The sequence below is a fragment of the Columba livia genome, chromosome 23, assembly GCF_036013475.1.
Source record: "Columba livia isolate bColLiv1 breed racing homer chromosome 23, bColLiv1.pat.W.v2, whole genome shotgun sequence".
Classification (NCBI taxonomy): Eukaryota; Metazoa; Chordata; class Aves; order Columbiformes; family Columbidae; genus Columba; species Columba livia.
Genome location: NC_088624.1, coordinates 2,092,122 through 2,108,277, shown reverse-complemented (window position 1 = coordinate 2,108,277; position 16,156 = coordinate 2,092,122). Strand labels below are relative to the sequence as shown.

General features: G+C 67.7%; 2 protein-coding genes across 3 annotated transcripts; one reads left to right on the top strand and one right to left on the bottom strand.

Annotated features, from left to right (window-relative positions):
• Positions 1-198: 198 nt before the first annotated feature.
• On the bottom strand, positions 199-4,004 carry PGAP3 (post-GPI attachment to proteins phospholipase 3). The gene is made up of 8 exons (XM_065039403.1): positions 3,754-4,004; positions 2,974-3,071; positions 2,740-2,892; positions 2,273-2,335; positions 2,096-2,157; positions 1,884-2,020; positions 1,589-1,787; positions 199-813 (listed from the first exon to the last, which is right to left on the bottom strand). Exons 1-8 carry the CDS (start codon positions 3,956-3,958, stop codon positions 750-752), a joined length of 981 nt encoding a protein of 326 aa, XP_064895475.1. The 5' UTR covers positions 3,959-4,004; the 3' UTR covers positions 199-749.
• Positions 4,005-5,192: 1,188 nt separating this feature from the next.
• On the top strand, positions 5,193-16,090 carry ERBB2 (erb-b2 receptor tyrosine kinase 2). 2 transcript variants are annotated; one of them, XM_065039162.1, is made up of 27 exons: positions 5,193-5,376; positions 7,960-8,111; positions 8,195-8,381; positions 8,973-9,110; positions 9,205-9,273; positions 9,791-9,903; positions 9,983-10,124; positions 10,200-10,316; positions 10,536-10,662; positions 10,739-10,812; positions 10,897-10,987; positions 11,070-11,269; positions 11,941-12,073; positions 12,174-12,264; positions 12,350-12,510; positions 12,593-12,640; positions 12,736-12,874; positions 12,961-13,083; positions 13,158-13,256; positions 13,334-13,519; positions 13,596-13,751; positions 14,077-14,152; positions 14,228-14,374; positions 14,461-14,558; positions 14,633-14,803; positions 14,963-15,236; positions 15,317-16,090. In XM_065039162.1, the coding sequence occupies exons 1-27, from the start codon at positions 5,301-5,303 to the stop codon at positions 15,643-15,645; spliced, it is 3,717 nt and encodes a 1,238-aa protein (XP_064895234.1). In that variant the 5' UTR covers positions 5,193-5,300; the 3' UTR covers positions 15,646-16,090. The 2 variants fall into 2 exon arrangements, with proteins under 2 accessions (XP_064895234.1, XP_064895236.1); XM_065039164.1 differs by lacking the exon at positions 5,193-5,376 and adding an exon at positions 5,768-5,904.
• The last annotated feature ends 66 nt before the right edge of the window (positions 16,091-16,156 follow it).

Here is a 16,156-nt window from a genome sequence, read left to right as displayed (position 1 = left end):
CTTGGGGGGGCGGGGGGGTGCACCCACAGATCCTGGTGGGGGTCAGGGAGCGGGGGGGCTGCGATGGCGGCTCACGATGGGGCGGGGGGTGCACATGGATATGGGGCACAGGGGGGGTTTGGTGTGCACCATGGGGGGGGCACATGATGTGAGAGCAGGGTGGGAAATGGGGTACGGGGGGGCACAGGCAGACAAGGCCCAGATCAAACAGCTTTATTCACACCCCAAAACACACCCAGGCAAGGGGGGGCAGGGGGCGCATCCCCGGGGGGGGCACAGCCCCTCTGGCAGGGAGGGGGGGCCACCCCCAGCCCCAAGGCACCTCCAGCCCCACACACACACCCCCTGCAAAATCCAGGGGGTCCGACCCCCCCACTCTGTGCACACAGGCCCCCCCCCCGCCACCCCCGTCCCCCCCCCGTGTCCCCGTGGCTCAGGGTGGGGGGGGCACCATTGCCACCTCGCGGCTGCCGCGCTCCACGGCAGGGACGGCTCAGCACCGACACGGGGGGGAGTGGGGGGGCTCAGCTTCCCCCACCCCCCCACAACCCGCGGGGGGGGGACCCAGCTCCCCCACACCCCAGGGAGAGGAGATGGGGGCACGGGGCGGGGGACGCAGAGAGAACATCAAACCTCAGAAGGCAACGGGGGGAAGGAGATTGTGAGTGAGGGGGACAAGGGGGGGTCACTTGGCACCGGGCAGGACCGCGGGGGGGGGCGAAGGGCTGTGCGACCCCCCCCCGGTAGCTCTAGTCCACTTTGCAGAGCTCGGCCTTGGCCTTGAGGAGGTAGAGGCTGTCGTCCGTCAGGAAACTGGGGGGAGAAGGATGAGGGTTGGGGGGGGGCGGGGGAGCCCCAGTTCTGCAGCCTGACCCCTGGGGAGCAGGGTCCCCCCAGCACCCCCATTTCAAGATGGGGGGGGCACTGAGTGTCCCACAGGCAAGAGTGGGATCCCCCCCCCGCCCAGCACCCCATGGGACAAGGCGGGGCACTCAGCATCCCATGGACCAAAGGGGGACCCTTAGCACCCCAATTTCAAGAGGGGGGGCACTGTGGATAAAAGTGGGGTCCCCAGCACCTCAGTTTTAAGAGAGGAGCACTAAGAACCCTGTGGAGGAAAGGGGGAACCCTTAGCACCCCAATTTCAAGAGGGGGGGCACTGTGGATAAAAGTGGGGTCCCCAGCACCTCATATTTAAGAGGGGACCACTGAGAACCCCGTGGAGGAAAGGGGGGACCCTCAGCACCCCAATTTAAAGAGGGGGGAGCACTGTGGATAAAAGTGGGGTCCCCAGCACCTCATATTTAAGAGGGGACCACTGAGAACCCTGTGGAGGAAAGGGGGGACCCTTAGCACCCCAATTTCAAGAAGGGGGGCACTGGGGAGAAAAAGGGGGGTCACCAGCACCCTCATTTCAAGCGTGGGACTCCCACCCTCCCCATGGGAAACAGAGAGGCCCCCAAAACCCCAATTGAAACTATAGGAAAGCCTGGTGTGCCTGGCGCACCTACCATAAAAGTGGGACCCCCCAGCACCCCTATTTTAAGACAAGCCCCTATTTTAAGGGGGGGGGGGGGGGGGCACCAACCTGTAGAAGAGGACGTTGAGGGGGATGGTGCCGATGTGCCAGAGCGCGTGGGCGTCCAGCACCCAAAACAAGGGGGGGAAGTCGAGGAGCTCGAGCAGCGCCAGCGCCTGCAGCAGCAGCACCACGGCCGCGCACTTCCAGCCGTGCGGCAGCCGCGTCCGCGCGCACCAGCGCAGCCACCACGCCACGTTCAGCAGCCCTCGGGGACACCCAAAATAGCGGGGTTACGGGGGGGTGGCACCCCCAAAGAGGGTACGAACCCCCCCAGCCCCCAACCCCGGCGATGGCTTCTCACCGATCGCCGCGTTCGCTGCCATGTTGTAGCCGTAGTCGAAGCGGACGAGGGTCAGGTAGGAGATGTGGGCGGCGAGGATGAGGAGGAGGAAGGCTCTGAGGATGCTGATTAAGGCCGGGCGCTGCAGCCCCAGCGTCCTGCGAGGAAGAGGAGGAGGAAGGAGGGCGCTGGTTGTCACCGCGGGCGTCCCCGGTGTCCCCGCGGTCACCCACCTGACGCCGCAGAGGTACACAGAGTGCAGGACGACAGCCGAGGCGCAGAAATAGTCCAGTTTCTGCAGGATTTGGGGCTGGGTGAGATGGGGGGGTCCGGCACACGGTCCCCCCAAAACGCCGAGCAGGACCCCGGCGTGGGTTTGGGGACAGAAGGTGACAAAGGCCACCACTCACCTCCGTCACAGCCGTGTCCCTTGTGTGGAAAACGGTGGACCAGAACCAGGCGTTTAAGGAGACCTGGGGGAGACAGAAAAACCCGAAATGTGGGGGGGACACACACACAGGCTGCGCAGCCCCCCCATGCCGGCTGAGTGTCACCTCCCTGCCAGGGCACGTCCCAAATCATCAGGCTCGTTAGGGAAGATAAGCACCCTGAAAATTGGTGCTGCTGGCCAGAGCGTGGGGTTTGCTAATTAATTCAATGAATTAATTACATTAAAAACCCTGGAGACCCCACGCTCGGGCAGAGGACACCCTCCAAGTCCCCTTGTCACCCCTGTGATGTGGGGAGACCCCTGTGACCATGGGGGCTGCGAGGAGACCCCCAAATGAGGATGTGGGTGCAGCAGAGCCCCCCTGGGGAGGGGAAAAGAGGAAAAACAAGGGGGAGAAAGGGGGGAAAAGGGGGAGTCAGGGCTCACCCAGGCGAAGGCGACGCAGGTGGGGTACATGGGGGACGCGGGGGGGACGGTGGCTTTGTAGCGCAGCAGCATGATGAAGCCGGCCAGGCCGTTGAGGAAGGAGGCGAAGGCGGAGGCCGGTTCCTGGAAGAAGAGGAACCGCCAGAACGGCCACTGCAATGGAGAGCGGAGTTGGGGGGGGTCAATAGGGGACCCCAGTCCCCTCCCGGTGCGCCCCAGCGCCTCCCAGCTCACCTTGCCGTGGAACTGGGGCACCCTGTGGCCGCCCTGCATGTAGAGCCGCACCGTCAGCCACATGCACTCGTACTTGCAGTCGTCGCGGCAGGTCCAGCCTGTGGCCGGGGGGGGAGCGGTGGGAGGGGGCCGGCTGCTGTGGCCCCCCAGTCCCTCCCAGTATGGACCATCAGGCTGTGTGGTCAGACCGCTACAGGTACTGGGAGCGCCAGGATGCAGTTGGGGTGATGGGGAGCTGGCGGGGGGGACATTCTGTGTGGCTGGGGGTCCGCTGCTGTGCTGGGGACAGGTAGGACACCCAGACCTTCCTCCAGTGACTCCCAGTACAGCCCAGTGTCCCCTCCCGAATGGTCCAGTGACCCACTAAACAACTCGACATAGGCTAGCACCTCCTCCAGCAAAACCCAGTGTCCCCCAGTACAGCCCAGCGCCCCCTAGCCTGGTCGCAGACAGCCCCAGTGCTTCCCAGTGCCGCCCCAGTCCATCCCAGTGCTTCCCGGCGCCGCCCCAGTCCATCCCAGTGACACCCAGAAGAGAGCTATAATGGCCCAGCGCCTCCCAGCCAGTCCACGGCACAGCCCAGTTGCTCCCCAGTCCATTCCAGCGCTCCCTAATCCATCCCAGTGCCGGATCCCGTCCGCACGATCCAGCCCCGCCCGCTCAGGCAGCCAATGCGGGGGCGTGGCCTCCGTGGAGGGCGTGGCCCACGGAGAAGGCGCGGTCTCATTTTTGGGGCGTGGCCCGGAGCGGCAGCCAATGGGCGCGAGGCGGGGGCGGTACCTGTCAGGCCCATGTAGAGCGGCTGGCGGGCGCGGAAGTGCCGCAGCGCCGCCCCCGAGCAGTTCTGGCGCTCGCAACGGCCCAGGCACTCCCGGTACAGCGGCTCCCGGTCACCCTGCGAGCCCCGGGCCGGGCCTGGCGCCGTCGCTGCCCCGAGCAGCAGCAACAACGCGGCCCGAGCCGCGCTGCCGCCGCCGGCCGCCATCGCCGCCCGGCCCGCCCCCTTCACTTCCGGCCCGCCCCGGAAACGGGGGACGGCGCGGGGCACTGTGGGATATAACGCCTTCTTCGCCCACTGGGATGATGGGATACAGTCCCCCAGGGCGGGAGGCTCATGGGATATATCCCCCCCATGGGCACCTTCTGCAGAGGCTCATGGGATATATTCCCCCACCCGTGTACAATGTCCCCCGGGGGGCTGCTGGGCCCCGGGGGGGGGGTGTGGGGACCCCGGCTCCCCGTGGGGCTCGGGGCCGGGCTGGAGCCTGGGGACAGCACGGCTTCGGCTGCCCGTACCTCGGGCTGGGCCCTGCAGGCTCCGGCCATGCGGGAGCCGGGGCGGGGCCCGTGGGGCGAGGACCCCGAGGTGGCCGCGGTCCCTTGGGGTGCCAATGGCTGGGGACGGGGCGGACGTGCCACCCCCTGTGCCCTACCCCGGGGTGGCCACTGTCCTGTGTTAGGGTGGTGGTGACAGGCTGGCTCCTGTCTCCATGGAGCCATCACTCCTGGGCACATGGGGGTTCCAGCTGCCCCAGCATTGGGGCTCCTTCTCCAGCTCCATCCTGGGGGGCTGCGGGTGGCCACAGTGACATGTGTGAGAACACGGGATGGGGACATGGTGGGGACAGCCTGTCCCATGTGGGGGTGCTATCCCGGTTCTTCTTGGCTGGGGGTTTTGGTTGGGTGTGTGGGGGGTCCCCGTTGCTGTCTGTGACCATCCCAGAGGACCTGTGTCCCAATGTCCCCCCCTGTGCACCCAGGGCAGCAAAGTATCTTGTGCCCAGGGTGGGGGACAGACGCCAGCTCCAGGCCACCTCATTGGGGACCCATCGCGTCCCTGCACCCCGGGACTGTCCCCCACACGCACCCCTGGGATTATCCTCATGTCCCCAAACCCAGGAGTGGCATTACTGTCCCCTTCCCCTGCACGGGTGACACTCACAGCCCCAGCGGGGCAGGTGAGGGGACAAGGACGGACGGAGCTTTCCTCCCAGCCGTGACGCCTCCGCACCCCCAACCCTGCACCCGCTGCAGCCCCCCCGGGGTGCGGGACCCCGAGACCACCGGGTCGGGGAGCGTCCCGCACCGGGACGGGTTCGCTGTCCCCCGGGAGCGCGGGGGTCCCGATGCTCCCGGTGCAGCGGGGGCGGCGGGAGCGCGCGCGGGAATGGCGGGGGGGGGGCGGGCGCGCCCTCCCCCGGGGCCGGGAGCGCGCGGCGCGGCCCCGCCAGGCGGAGCCCGGGAGCGGCGGGAGGCGGCGGCTCCGCACCGCAAACTTTCCCGGAGCGGCCGGCGGGGGCCATGGGCCGCGGCCCGCGCTGAGCACCATGATCCCCGCCGGACGCTGCCTCTGCGCCGGGCTCCTGCTCGCCGCCCTCTGCGGCCCCCCCGCCGCCGCCGAAGGTGGGTCCGACCGCACCGGGACAGGGACCGGGGGTGGGGGGGGTCACCGGGGAGCGGGGGGACACCGGGGAGCGAAGGGACAGCGGGAACAGGGAGGACACCGGGCCGCAGGAGCGGCCCCCCCGGTGGCGGCGGGACTTTGTGCAAAGTTTTGCACGGGAGCGACCGACACCGAGGGCACCGGGGGGGACCGGGAGGGCACCGGGGAGCACCGGGGGGGCAGTAAGCTGAGGGTCCGGCGTGCACGGGGGTTGCTCGGTTGAAAGTGACGAGACCTTCCCGGTTCCGATCCCTCCCGGTGCCCCCTCGGTCCCCCCCGGTTGTCCCGCACCGCGATCGCCTGCAGGGATTGGGGGGCCGGACTGGGCTGGACTGGGAGGCGCTGGGCCGGACGGCGCTGCCCTGCCGGCTCTGCCCCGGCCCCCCCAGGCGGGACGAGCCCCGAGTCCGCTGCCCCGGGAGGAGTTTGGGGAACCCGGTACCGCCCCGAGGAGCGGGGACCCCCCCCCGGCTGCAGCCAGCGCTCCGGTAACTCCCGGGGAAGCGGGGCCGGGGTTCGGCACCCCAAATTCCCGGGGTTCCCTTCCCGGCACCACGGGGAAGTTTCGGGGTGCAGGGCAGGGAGCCGCGGGGTGCCGGGGCAGGAGCGGGTGGGTGGCTGGGTGGGTGCGTCCCCGTCGCTCCCATCCACATTCTCGACGTGCCGCACCCTGCCCAGCCCGGAGAGCGGCCGGGAGGGAGCGGGGAGCAGCCCGGGCAGGAGCGCTGGCCCCGGGCCTCGGCGGGGACACGGCTGGGAGGGGACAAGGACAGGGGTGGTGGCCCCGCGGTGGCCACCAGCATCCCCAGAAGAGGCTGGCAGGGGGACAAGGACGGGGATGGTGGCCCCAAGGTGGCCACCAGAAGTGGTTCGCGGGGTTGAGACCCGCGTTGTGGGGGCAGGTCCGGCACCGGGGGCGTTTTGGGAAGCAAATGCCTGGTGGGGATGAGCGATGCAGGGTTGTGGGGCAGCGACATGGGGACATGCAGGGCTGTGGAGCAGGGACATGGGGACATGCAGGGTCCTCTCTGCTCCTGGCACCCCATGTCTTGCCCTGCTCAGAGGGTCCGTGCCTGAGGAGCTCCCAGCTCTGCGTTGGGGACACACTGGTGCGTCCCCATGTCCCCAATGCCGTCCCTTGGGTCGGATCCTTGTGTTGGCCGGGAGGGGATGACCAGGAGCCCCAGCTTGGTGACAACCAGGGCCAGTGCAGCCCTGTGGGCACATGGCCGGTGGCTCTGCCAGACCCCTCGGTGGCACCTGCGGGCAGATGGGACGTTCCGCGGTGGCGCTGCCCACAGGGACAGGTCACTGCTTGCCCTCCCGGTGCCCGGCTGGGGACCAGGGGTAGCCGGCAGGACCGGGATCCCACCAGGATCCATCCTGCTCCCATCCCACCTGCCCTTCGCCCGGGACGGCCAGCACCCCCTGCCCGTGCCATGGGGCAGACCTTGAGCTTTGGCCGCTCGCTGCGATGCCACCGTTTCCTCCTGGGGAGACCCTCCGTTGTGCAGCCAAAGCCACTGCAGTGGGCTGAGAGCTGAACCCCAAATTTGGGGGGCACCCCAGCCGTGCCCGGGGGCTCTCTGTGGCTCGGTGGCCCTGCAGCGGGCAGAGGAGGCGGCCGGCAGCCACGAGGCCGTGCAGGCAGCTGCCGGCACCAGGGGCTGTCACTCAGCCACGGGGCGGCCGGTGGCCCCTCCAGCCAGGCACAGGGACGCCAAACCCGGGCGGAGGACAGAGAACGGCTGCCTGACCCCCCTGTACCCCGGTGTCCCCTTGTCCCACGCGCAGGGAGGGGATGGCGGTGGCACCAGGGCGGTGGCAGGGGGATGTCGGAGCGGAGCTGGGGTGCCGGGGTCTGTGGGGGCCGCGGGCGCGCCGGGGCTGGGCCGTGCCCGCCAGCCCTGCGTCACCGCTGCTCCCCAAACACGCCCGACCTGAAAAGGCGGTTCCTGCTGGGAGCGGGCGGCCGGGGGCCCCGGTGCCACCCATGGCCGTGACTCACCCGCCCAACACGGGGCCCAGGGCGGGCTCCTGCGCCCCAAACCCGTCCCCCGACACCCTGGGGATGGTCCCCTGGCCAGGAAACCCCCGTGGGACAGGGCCAGCCGGGCTCCGGCAGCCGCCACCGCTCAACAATCGGGTCTTGTCTCGGCGCGGCCCCCCCGCCGGCGTGGGCAGAGCATTCCTGCCCGCGGCCCCCGCTGCGGCCCCCGGCACGGGCCACCCGAGGGGGGGTTTGCAGCAAGATCTGGGTTTGCAGGTCCCAGCTCAGCCCCCGACACCCACCGCAGGGACAGGGTGACAGCGGTGTCCCTCGTGCGGGGGGCCGGGTGCCAAAGCGGGAGCAGTTTTGCCGCGTGCCGGGGCGGGAGATCCAGGAAACCCATCGGAAGCTGTTGGGAGATAATCGTCCATCTATCTCCGGATCCGCGGCGTTTCCTGCGGACGCCGGTGGTGCCACCGCAGGGTCACTTTCCCGCGGGGGCGAGGATGAAGGGGACGGGACCCCCGGCTGAGCTCCCGCTGTGTCCCCGCAGTCTGCACGGGGACCGACATGAAGCTGCTGCGTCCCTCCAGCCCCGAGAGCCACTACGAGACCCTGCGGCACCTCTACCAGGGCTGCCAGGTGGTGCAGGGCAACCTGGAGCTCACCTACCTGCCCCCCGACGCCGACACCGCCTTCCTCAAGGTGCACAAAAGAGGGGAAACCCCCTCGGGGTGGGGCACGGTGGGGGTCTGGCTGTGCCCCTCACAGTGTCCCCTTGTCCCCAGGACATCAAGGAGGTGCAGGGCTACGTGCTGATCGCGGAGAACCAAGTGAGCGGGTTGGAGCTGCAGAACCTGCGCATCATCCGGGGGACGCAGCTGTTCCAGGAGCGTTACGCCCTGGCCGTGGTGGGCAACGCTGGCCCCGCCGGCACCCCGGGGCTGCGCCAGCTCGGCATGAGGCACCTCACAGGTCAGGGACACCTCCCCGGGTGGGGGCTCCTGCTGTGGGGTGCTTTGGGGGGGCTGCGGGTCCCTGCCCGGGGTGCTGGTCCCCAACAGTCCCTGCCTGGAGCGCTGGGACCCTGCTCAGGGCTGGGTGTCCCCATGGGGCTGCAGGTCTCCCCAGTCTATGTTTGGGTGTCCCCATGGGGTTGCAGGTCCCCATCCAGGGCTGGGTGTCCCCACGGGGCTGTAGGTCTCCCCAATCCATGGCTGGGTGTCCCCGTGGGGTTGCAGGTCCCCATCCAGGGCTGGGTGTCCCCATGGGGCTGCATGTCCCCCCATCCATGCCTGAGTGTCCCCATGGGGCAACAGGTGCCCCCAGTCCATAGCTGGGTGTCCCCATGGGGTGACAGGTCCCTGTCTGGGACTAGGCGTCCCCATGGGGCTGTATGTCCCCCCCCGTTCACAGCTGGGTGTCCCCGTGGGGTGGCAGGTCCCCCCAATCCATGGCTGGATGTCCCCATGGGGTGGCAGATCCCCCCTGTTCACAGCTGGGTGTCCCCATGAGGCTGCAGCCCCCCCCTCCCCATGCTGACCCCCTGTACCTGTCCCTGCACAGAGATCCTGAAAGGGGGGGTGCGCATCGAGGGGAACCCCCAGCTCTGCTTCCAGGAGACCATCCTGTGGACCGACATCTTCCACCGGCACAACGAGCTCCGTGGCGAGACCCTCGTGGAGAGCGCTCGCAGCCGCAGCTGTGAGCACCTGGGGGGGCTGGGGGGTGGGTTGGACCCAGGGAGGGGGTTCGGGGGGTTGCCAGCCCCGCCTGCCATCACTCCCCCTCTCCGCAGGTCCCGACTGCCGGGCGCTGTGTCCCGACGGGCACTGCTGGGGCGAGGGGCCGCAGGATTGCCAGACGTGTGAGTGCAGACACCTCTGCCCCCCCCCCGGCACCCCCAAACCCTGCTGGCCCCTCCAAAATCTCTGAGGACCCCCCTTCCCTCTGCATGTCCCTGCCCCATTGACCCCAGCTCACCACCTTGCCACCCCAGGGACCCCCTTGCCTCCCCAGTCCCCCCATGGGCTCCCCAGAATCCTTGCTCTGAGGACACCCACTTACCCCCCAAATCCCTGTCCCGTTGTCACCTAAATCCTGCCCCCAGAGACCCCCTGGACCTCCTGCTTCCCCCCCGCAGCTCCCCAGCATCCCTGCTCTGGAACCCCCCACCTACTCCCCCTTATCTGACCCATTGTCCTCTACTTGCCACCCAAATCCTTACCCTGCTTGGGGCTTCCCTCACCCCCTCTAAATCCCTTCCCTGGGAATCCACCTACACCCCATCCCGGGGACATCCCCTGGGGAGGAGGGGGGGGGGAGGCATTTGTGGGGTCCTCGTCCCCATAGCATATCTCTGTCCCCCGTCCCGCCCCCCCCAGTGACCAACAGCATCTGCCACGGCTGCCCGCGCTGCAAGGGCACGAAGCCGACGGATTGCTGCCACGAGCAGTGCGCCGCCGGCTGCACCGGCCCCAAGCACTCCGACTGCCTGGTGAGCGCCGGGGACACCGGGGGGACCCGCGGGGACACAGCCCGGGGGGTGACATCCACCGTTGTCCCCCCCAACCCAGGCCTGCCTGAACTTCAACCGGAGCGGGATCTGCGAGCTGCACTGTCCCCCCCTCGTTATCTACAACTCGGACACCTTCGAGTCGGTGCCCAACCGTGACGGGCGCTACACCTTCGGTGCCAGCTGCGTCAGCCAGTGTCCCTGTGCGTGTGGGGGCAGTGGGGGGGGAGATGCTGCTGAGCCACCGCGGCCCTGACCCCCTCCTCACCCCCTCCCAGATAACTACCTGGCGACGGAGGTGGGATCCTGCACCCTCGTGTGTCCCCAGAACAGCCAAGAGGTGACAGTCAACAACGTCCAGAAGTGCGAGAAGTGCAGCAAACCCTGCCCGGAGGGTGAGCAGCCCCCCCTTGGCACCTGGGGGGGCCCTGGGGTGCTGGCCATGCCCTCAGGGGGGCCCTGGGGTGTGCTGGCCATGTCCTAAGGGGGGTCCCTGGGGTGCTGGACAAGCGCTTTGGGGGTCCCTGCATGGCTGGGGAGGCAGGAGCAGTGAGTGTTTTTGGGGGAGCGGGGGTCCCAGCAGAGCCCCCCAGCCCTGCTGTGCCCCCCTGCAGTGTGCTACGGGCTGGGGGTGGATTTCCTGAAGGGCGTCCGCGCCGTCAACGCCTCCAACATCCAGCACTTCAACGGCTGCACCAAGATTTTCGGCAGCCTGGCCTTCCTGCCCGAGACCTTCACTGGGTAAGGACCCCCCCACAAGCCCACAGGTGGCCCCCGGGACCCCCACCCCCTCCAACCTCCCTCCTGTCCCCGGCAGAGACCCCAGCACCAACACACCCCCCCTGGACCCCAAACTGCTGCGGATCTTTGAGAGCCTGGAGGAGCTGACGGGTAAGAACGGGGGGAGCCGAGGGGCTGTAAATGGGGCTGGGGGGGGACAGAAGGGCGGTGACAGTGACACTCATCTCCCCACAGGTTTCCTCTACATCGCCGCCTGGCCCCCTGGCATGTCAGACCTGGGCGTCTTCCAAAACCTGCGGGTGATCCGGGGCCGAGTGTTGCACAAGTGAGCGGGGTTGTGGACACAGTGGGGGACGTGGGGACGTTTTGGGGGGTGTCTCGGTGCTCACCCAGCGGTGTCTCGGCAGCGGCGCCTACTCGCTGACGCTGCAGGACCTGGGGGTGCGGGCGCTGGGGCTGCGCGCCCTGCGGGAGATCAGCAGCGGGATGGTCCTCGTCCACCACAACCCCCAGCTCTGCTTCCTGCAGAAGGTGCCCTGGGACAGCATCTTCCGCAACCCCCGGCAGCACCTCTTCCAGACCCACAACAAACCCCCCGAGCAGTGCGGTAGGTGGCACCCGGGGTGGGGGGAGTGGGGTTGGGGGGAGCTGGTGGATCCCCCCATGGTGCTCATAGAGAATGTCCTGGGTGCTGGGGAGGCCACACCATGGATCCTGGGGTCACTTTGGGCCAAGGAAGCCCTTGAGGTGCTGGAGCGAGTTGAGAGAAGGGAACGGAGCTGGTGAGGGGCTGGAGCACAAGTGTGATGGAGCGGCTGAGGGACCTGGGGGTTCAGCTGGAGAACAGGAGCTGAGGGGAGACCTTCTGATCTCTGAACTGCCTGAAAGGAGCTTGGAGCCAGGGGGGTCGGGCTCTGCTCCCCAGGAACAAGCGCCAGGAGCAGAGGAAACGGCCTCAAGTTGCGCCAGGGGAGGTTGAGGTTGGATGTGGGAACAATTTCTTCCCCAAAGGGCTGTGGGGCATTGGAACAGGCTGCCCAGGGCAGTGCTGGAGTCACCAGCCCTGGGGGGTTGGACAGACGGACATGAGGTTCTCAGGACATGGGGCAGTGACAAAGCTGGGTTATGGTTGGACTCCATGATCCTGAGGGTCTTTTCCAACCAAAAATTATCTTGTGATCCTATGAAACCTTCTGAGGGTGCACTCCGTGCCACTGTCTGTGTCATTGACATGTATGTCTCAGTCGTTGTCACCTACATCTGTGTGTCCCCCCCCAGAAAGCGAGGGGCTGGTCTGCTCCCCGCTCTGCGCCCACGGCCACTGCTGGGGCCCCGGCCCGACTCAGTGTGTCACCTGCCAGCGGTTCCTGCGGGGACAGGAGTGCGTCGCCTCCTGCAACATCCTGGACGGGTGAGCAGGGAGCCCAGGGACGGCGGGCAGAGCCCCCCACACCACGGGGGCTCCGGGACCCCCATCCCTGCGCCCACCCCACGCTCCCTTCTCCCCGCAGAGCCGTCCGTGAACACGCCAACGGGACGCGGTGCCTGCCCTGTCACCCTGAGTGCCAGCCCCAGAACGGCACCGAGACCTGCTTCGGCTCTGTGAGGACACGGGGGAACGGAGGGGGGGTTTGGGGACCGCCCTGGACGCCTGGGTCCCTCACCCCCCCGCTGTGTCCCCCCGCAGGAGGCGGACCAGTGCGTGGCGTGTGCCCACTACAAGGACGCGCAGCAGTGCGTGCGGCGCTGTCCCAGCGGGGTGAAGGCGGACGCCTCTTTTGTCCCCGTCTGGAAGTACCCGGACGAAGACGGTGTCTGCCAGCTCTGCCCCACCAACTGCACCCACTCGTGAGTCGGGTTTGGGGGCTGAATGGGGAAAGAGGGGGTCACAGTGGGATGCTGACGTGGGGGATGTTGTTGTGTCCCCAAGGTGCACGATCCGGGATGAGGATGGGTGTCCCGTGGATCAAAAACCGAGGTATGAGCGCCCTGTGCCACCCTGACCCCCACCCCTCGGGGTGCTGGGGGGCTCCCCAGCAGGGACCCCCACCCCGGTCACCTCCTGTCCCCCAGCCAGGTGACATCCATCATTGCCGGCGTGGTGGGGGCTCTGCTGGTCGTCGTCCTCCTGCTCATCACCGTCATCTGCGTCAAGCGCCGGCGGCAGCAGGAGCGCAAACACGCCATGCGGCGCCTGCTGCAGGAGACCGAGGTGGGGACATGGGAACCCCTGGTGCTGGGGGGGGTGGTCAGGAGCGCGCTCTGGTTCCCCCTCACCCACTTGTGTGTGTCCCGCAGCTGGTGGAGCCGCTGACGCCCAGCGGGGCCCTCCCCAACCAGGCACAGATGAGGATCCTCAAGGAGACAGAGCTCAAGAAAGTCAAAGTTTTGGGTTCTGGTGCTTTTGGCACCGTCTATAAGGTGTGTGGGGGTTTCACCAGCGGGGTGGGGACATCCCTGCTCTGCCCCCCTCACTTATATCCCCCCTTTCCTAGGGCATCTGGATCCCCGACGGCGAGAGCGTGAAGATCCCGGTGGCCATCAAGGTCTTGCGGGAGAACACGTCGCCCAAAGCCAACAAGGAGATTTTGGATGTGAGTGTTCTGGCGGTGCCGGGGGGCGAGCAGTGGCCCCCCCACCTAGCCTGACTGGCCCCTTCCCCCCTCCACAGGAGGCCTACGTGATGGCGGGGGTGGGCAGCCCCTACGTGTCGCGGCTGCTGGGCATCTGCCTGACGTCCACGGTGCAGCTGGTGACGCAGCTGATGCCCTACGGCTGCCTCCTGGACTACGTGCGCGAGAACAAGGACCACATCGGCTCCCAGGACCTGCTCAACTGGTGTGTGCAGATCGCCAAGGTAGGACACGGGGTCCGAGGGGACATGGGGGGGACCCTGGGGGGCCCGGGGCCAGGCTGATGTGTGCTGTCCCCAGGGGATGAGTTACCTGGAGGAGGTGCGGCTGGTGCACCGGGACTTGGCCGCTCGCAACGTCCTCGTCAAGAGCCCCAACCACGTCAAGATCACCGACTTCGGGCTGGCCCGGCTGCTCGACATCGATGAGACCGAATACCACGCTGATGGCGGAAAGGTGGGGCTTGGGGACGACGGTGCTTCCCCCTGGGGACAGCCAGACCCCCCCCGAGTCCTGCCCATAGTCTCATCAAATCGTTTTGGTTGGAAAAGCCTGTCGAGTCCAACGTTCCCCCAGCCCTGGCACTGCCCCATGTCCTGAGAACCTCATGTCCGTCTGTCCAACCCTCCAGGGATGGTGACTCCAGCACTGCCCTGGGCAGCCTGTTCCAATGCCCCACAGCCCTTTGGGGAAGAAATCATTCCCAGTTTACAATCTAAACCTGCCTGGAACAACTTGAGGCCATTTCCTCTCATCCTTCTCTCCGTCTGCCCTGTCCCAGGTCCCCATCAAGTGGATGGCACTGGAATCCATCCTCCGCCGGCGCTTCACACACCAGAGTGACGTCTGGAGCTATGGTACGTCAGGGTGACCCCGTCCCCGGGCTGGCAGGGGAGCTGGGGCACCGCTCACCCCTGTCCCTGTCCCCACAGGTGTCACCGTGTGGGAGCTGATGACATTTGGGGCGAAACCCTACGACGGGATCCCTGCTCGGGAGATCCCGGATCTGCTGGAGAAGGGCGAGCGGCTGCCGCAGCCGCCCATCTGCACCATCGACGTCTACATGATCATGGTGAAATGTACGGGGAGGGGGACAAGGACATGGGGCTGTGGTGGCACCTTGCCCCTCCCAGCCCTGACATCACCCGGTTCTCACCCCCCCCAGGCTGGATGATCGACTCTGAGTGCCGACCCAAATTTCGGGAGCTGGTCACCGAGTTCTCCCGCATGGCCCGTGACCCACAGCGCTTCGTCGTCATCCAGGTACGCGGCTCCCTGGGGGTCCTGCCCCCAAACCAGCACCCCGGGGGGGGCACTAACCACTCACACACCCCTAGAATGACCTGGCGGGGCTGCCGGGCTCCATGGACAGCACATTCTACCGGGCGCTGCTGGAGGAGGAGGACATGGGGGACCTGGTTGATGCCGAGGAGTACCTGGTCCCTCACCAGGGCTTCTTCAGCGCCGAGAGCTCCAGCGCCTACCGCAGCCGCATCTCCTCCACGCGGGTAGGTGGGGGGCAAGGGGGAGCCCCCTCTTTGCTGCCAGAGGTGACCCTAGTGCTGGCGGGGGGGATGTGAGGTGTAAATCCCCCCCATGGGCACCGGGACGGGTCCCTGGGTGTGGGGTGCCAGCGCCTGACTCAGTGCCCCCCATCCTGTCTCCAGAGCACGGCGGAAACCCCAGCTGATGCAGAGGAGGGTGAAGGTTTGGCCGCCTTCCCCTTCCCCTCCCCGGGGCTGGCAGAGGGGCCAGAGGGTCCCGTGCTGGAGCCACCGGAGGAGGACGGGGGGACCAAGGGGGTCCCGCAGAGCGGGGGGGTGCGGGAGCCCGGCTCCCTGCCCCGCTACAGCGAGGATCCCACCACGCTGGCAGCTGAGGACGGTGAGAGTCTGGACCCCGAGGGTGTCACCCCCCCGGCCCCCCGCACCGCCATGCCAGGTAGGGAGGGGACAAGGGGGACCCTGCATGGGGGGGCAGCAAGCCCGTGGTGGTCCCTACCGTGTCCCTTGTCCCTGCAGAGTACGTGAACCAGGCTGCGGAGCGGCGGTCACCCCCTCGGCACCCCCGCGTGCCCCCGTCCCCGCCGGACAAGCCCAAGGGACACCAGGGGAAGAACGGGCTCATCAAGGACACCAAGAACCCCTTCGCAGGGCCCTTCGGCCACGCTGTGGAGAACCCCGAGTACCTGGCCCCCCCCGGGCCCTTCAGCCAGGCCTTTGACAACCCCTACTACTGGAACCAGGACCCCCCCAAACCCGGCGGCCCCGAGGGCGGCCCCGGCACGACGCCCACGGCTGAGAACCCTGAATACCTGGGCCTGGCCGGCCCTGACAATGCGGCCGCGTAGGGCTGGGGACAGACCCCCCCACTTCGCCAAGGCAGCTTGGGGGGATGGCATGGCGAGCTATGGGGCTGTCCCCTCTGCCTGGTGGCTAACGCCACGCAGTTACACCAGCCACGGAGCACCCAGGACGCTGTGGGACACTCATGGGGACAGGAGAGTCACCTTTTGTGCCAGGTGTTGCTTTGGGGACCCCCAAGCTGCGCTGAGCCTGGGGACACAGCCCATCGCTGTCACCCCGAAGGCTCCGATGCCACCACCCCCCCCTCCAGGCTGTCCCTGTCCCTCGCCGCCCCCCTTACCGGCGCCCCTGTCGCGCTGGGACACACGGACTTGCACTGAGAGCGGACGGACGCCAGACGCGTGTTGCAGCTCCTCCCGGATTCTTTTGAAGCCGACTGTACCGCACCGAGATGTATATTTGATAATTGTACATTGTTTTTTTTATTACTCCCTTTGTCTGTGTGGTTCCTCCTTCCTCCAGCGCAGGGGACCCGGGGTCACCTCCTGGGGACAA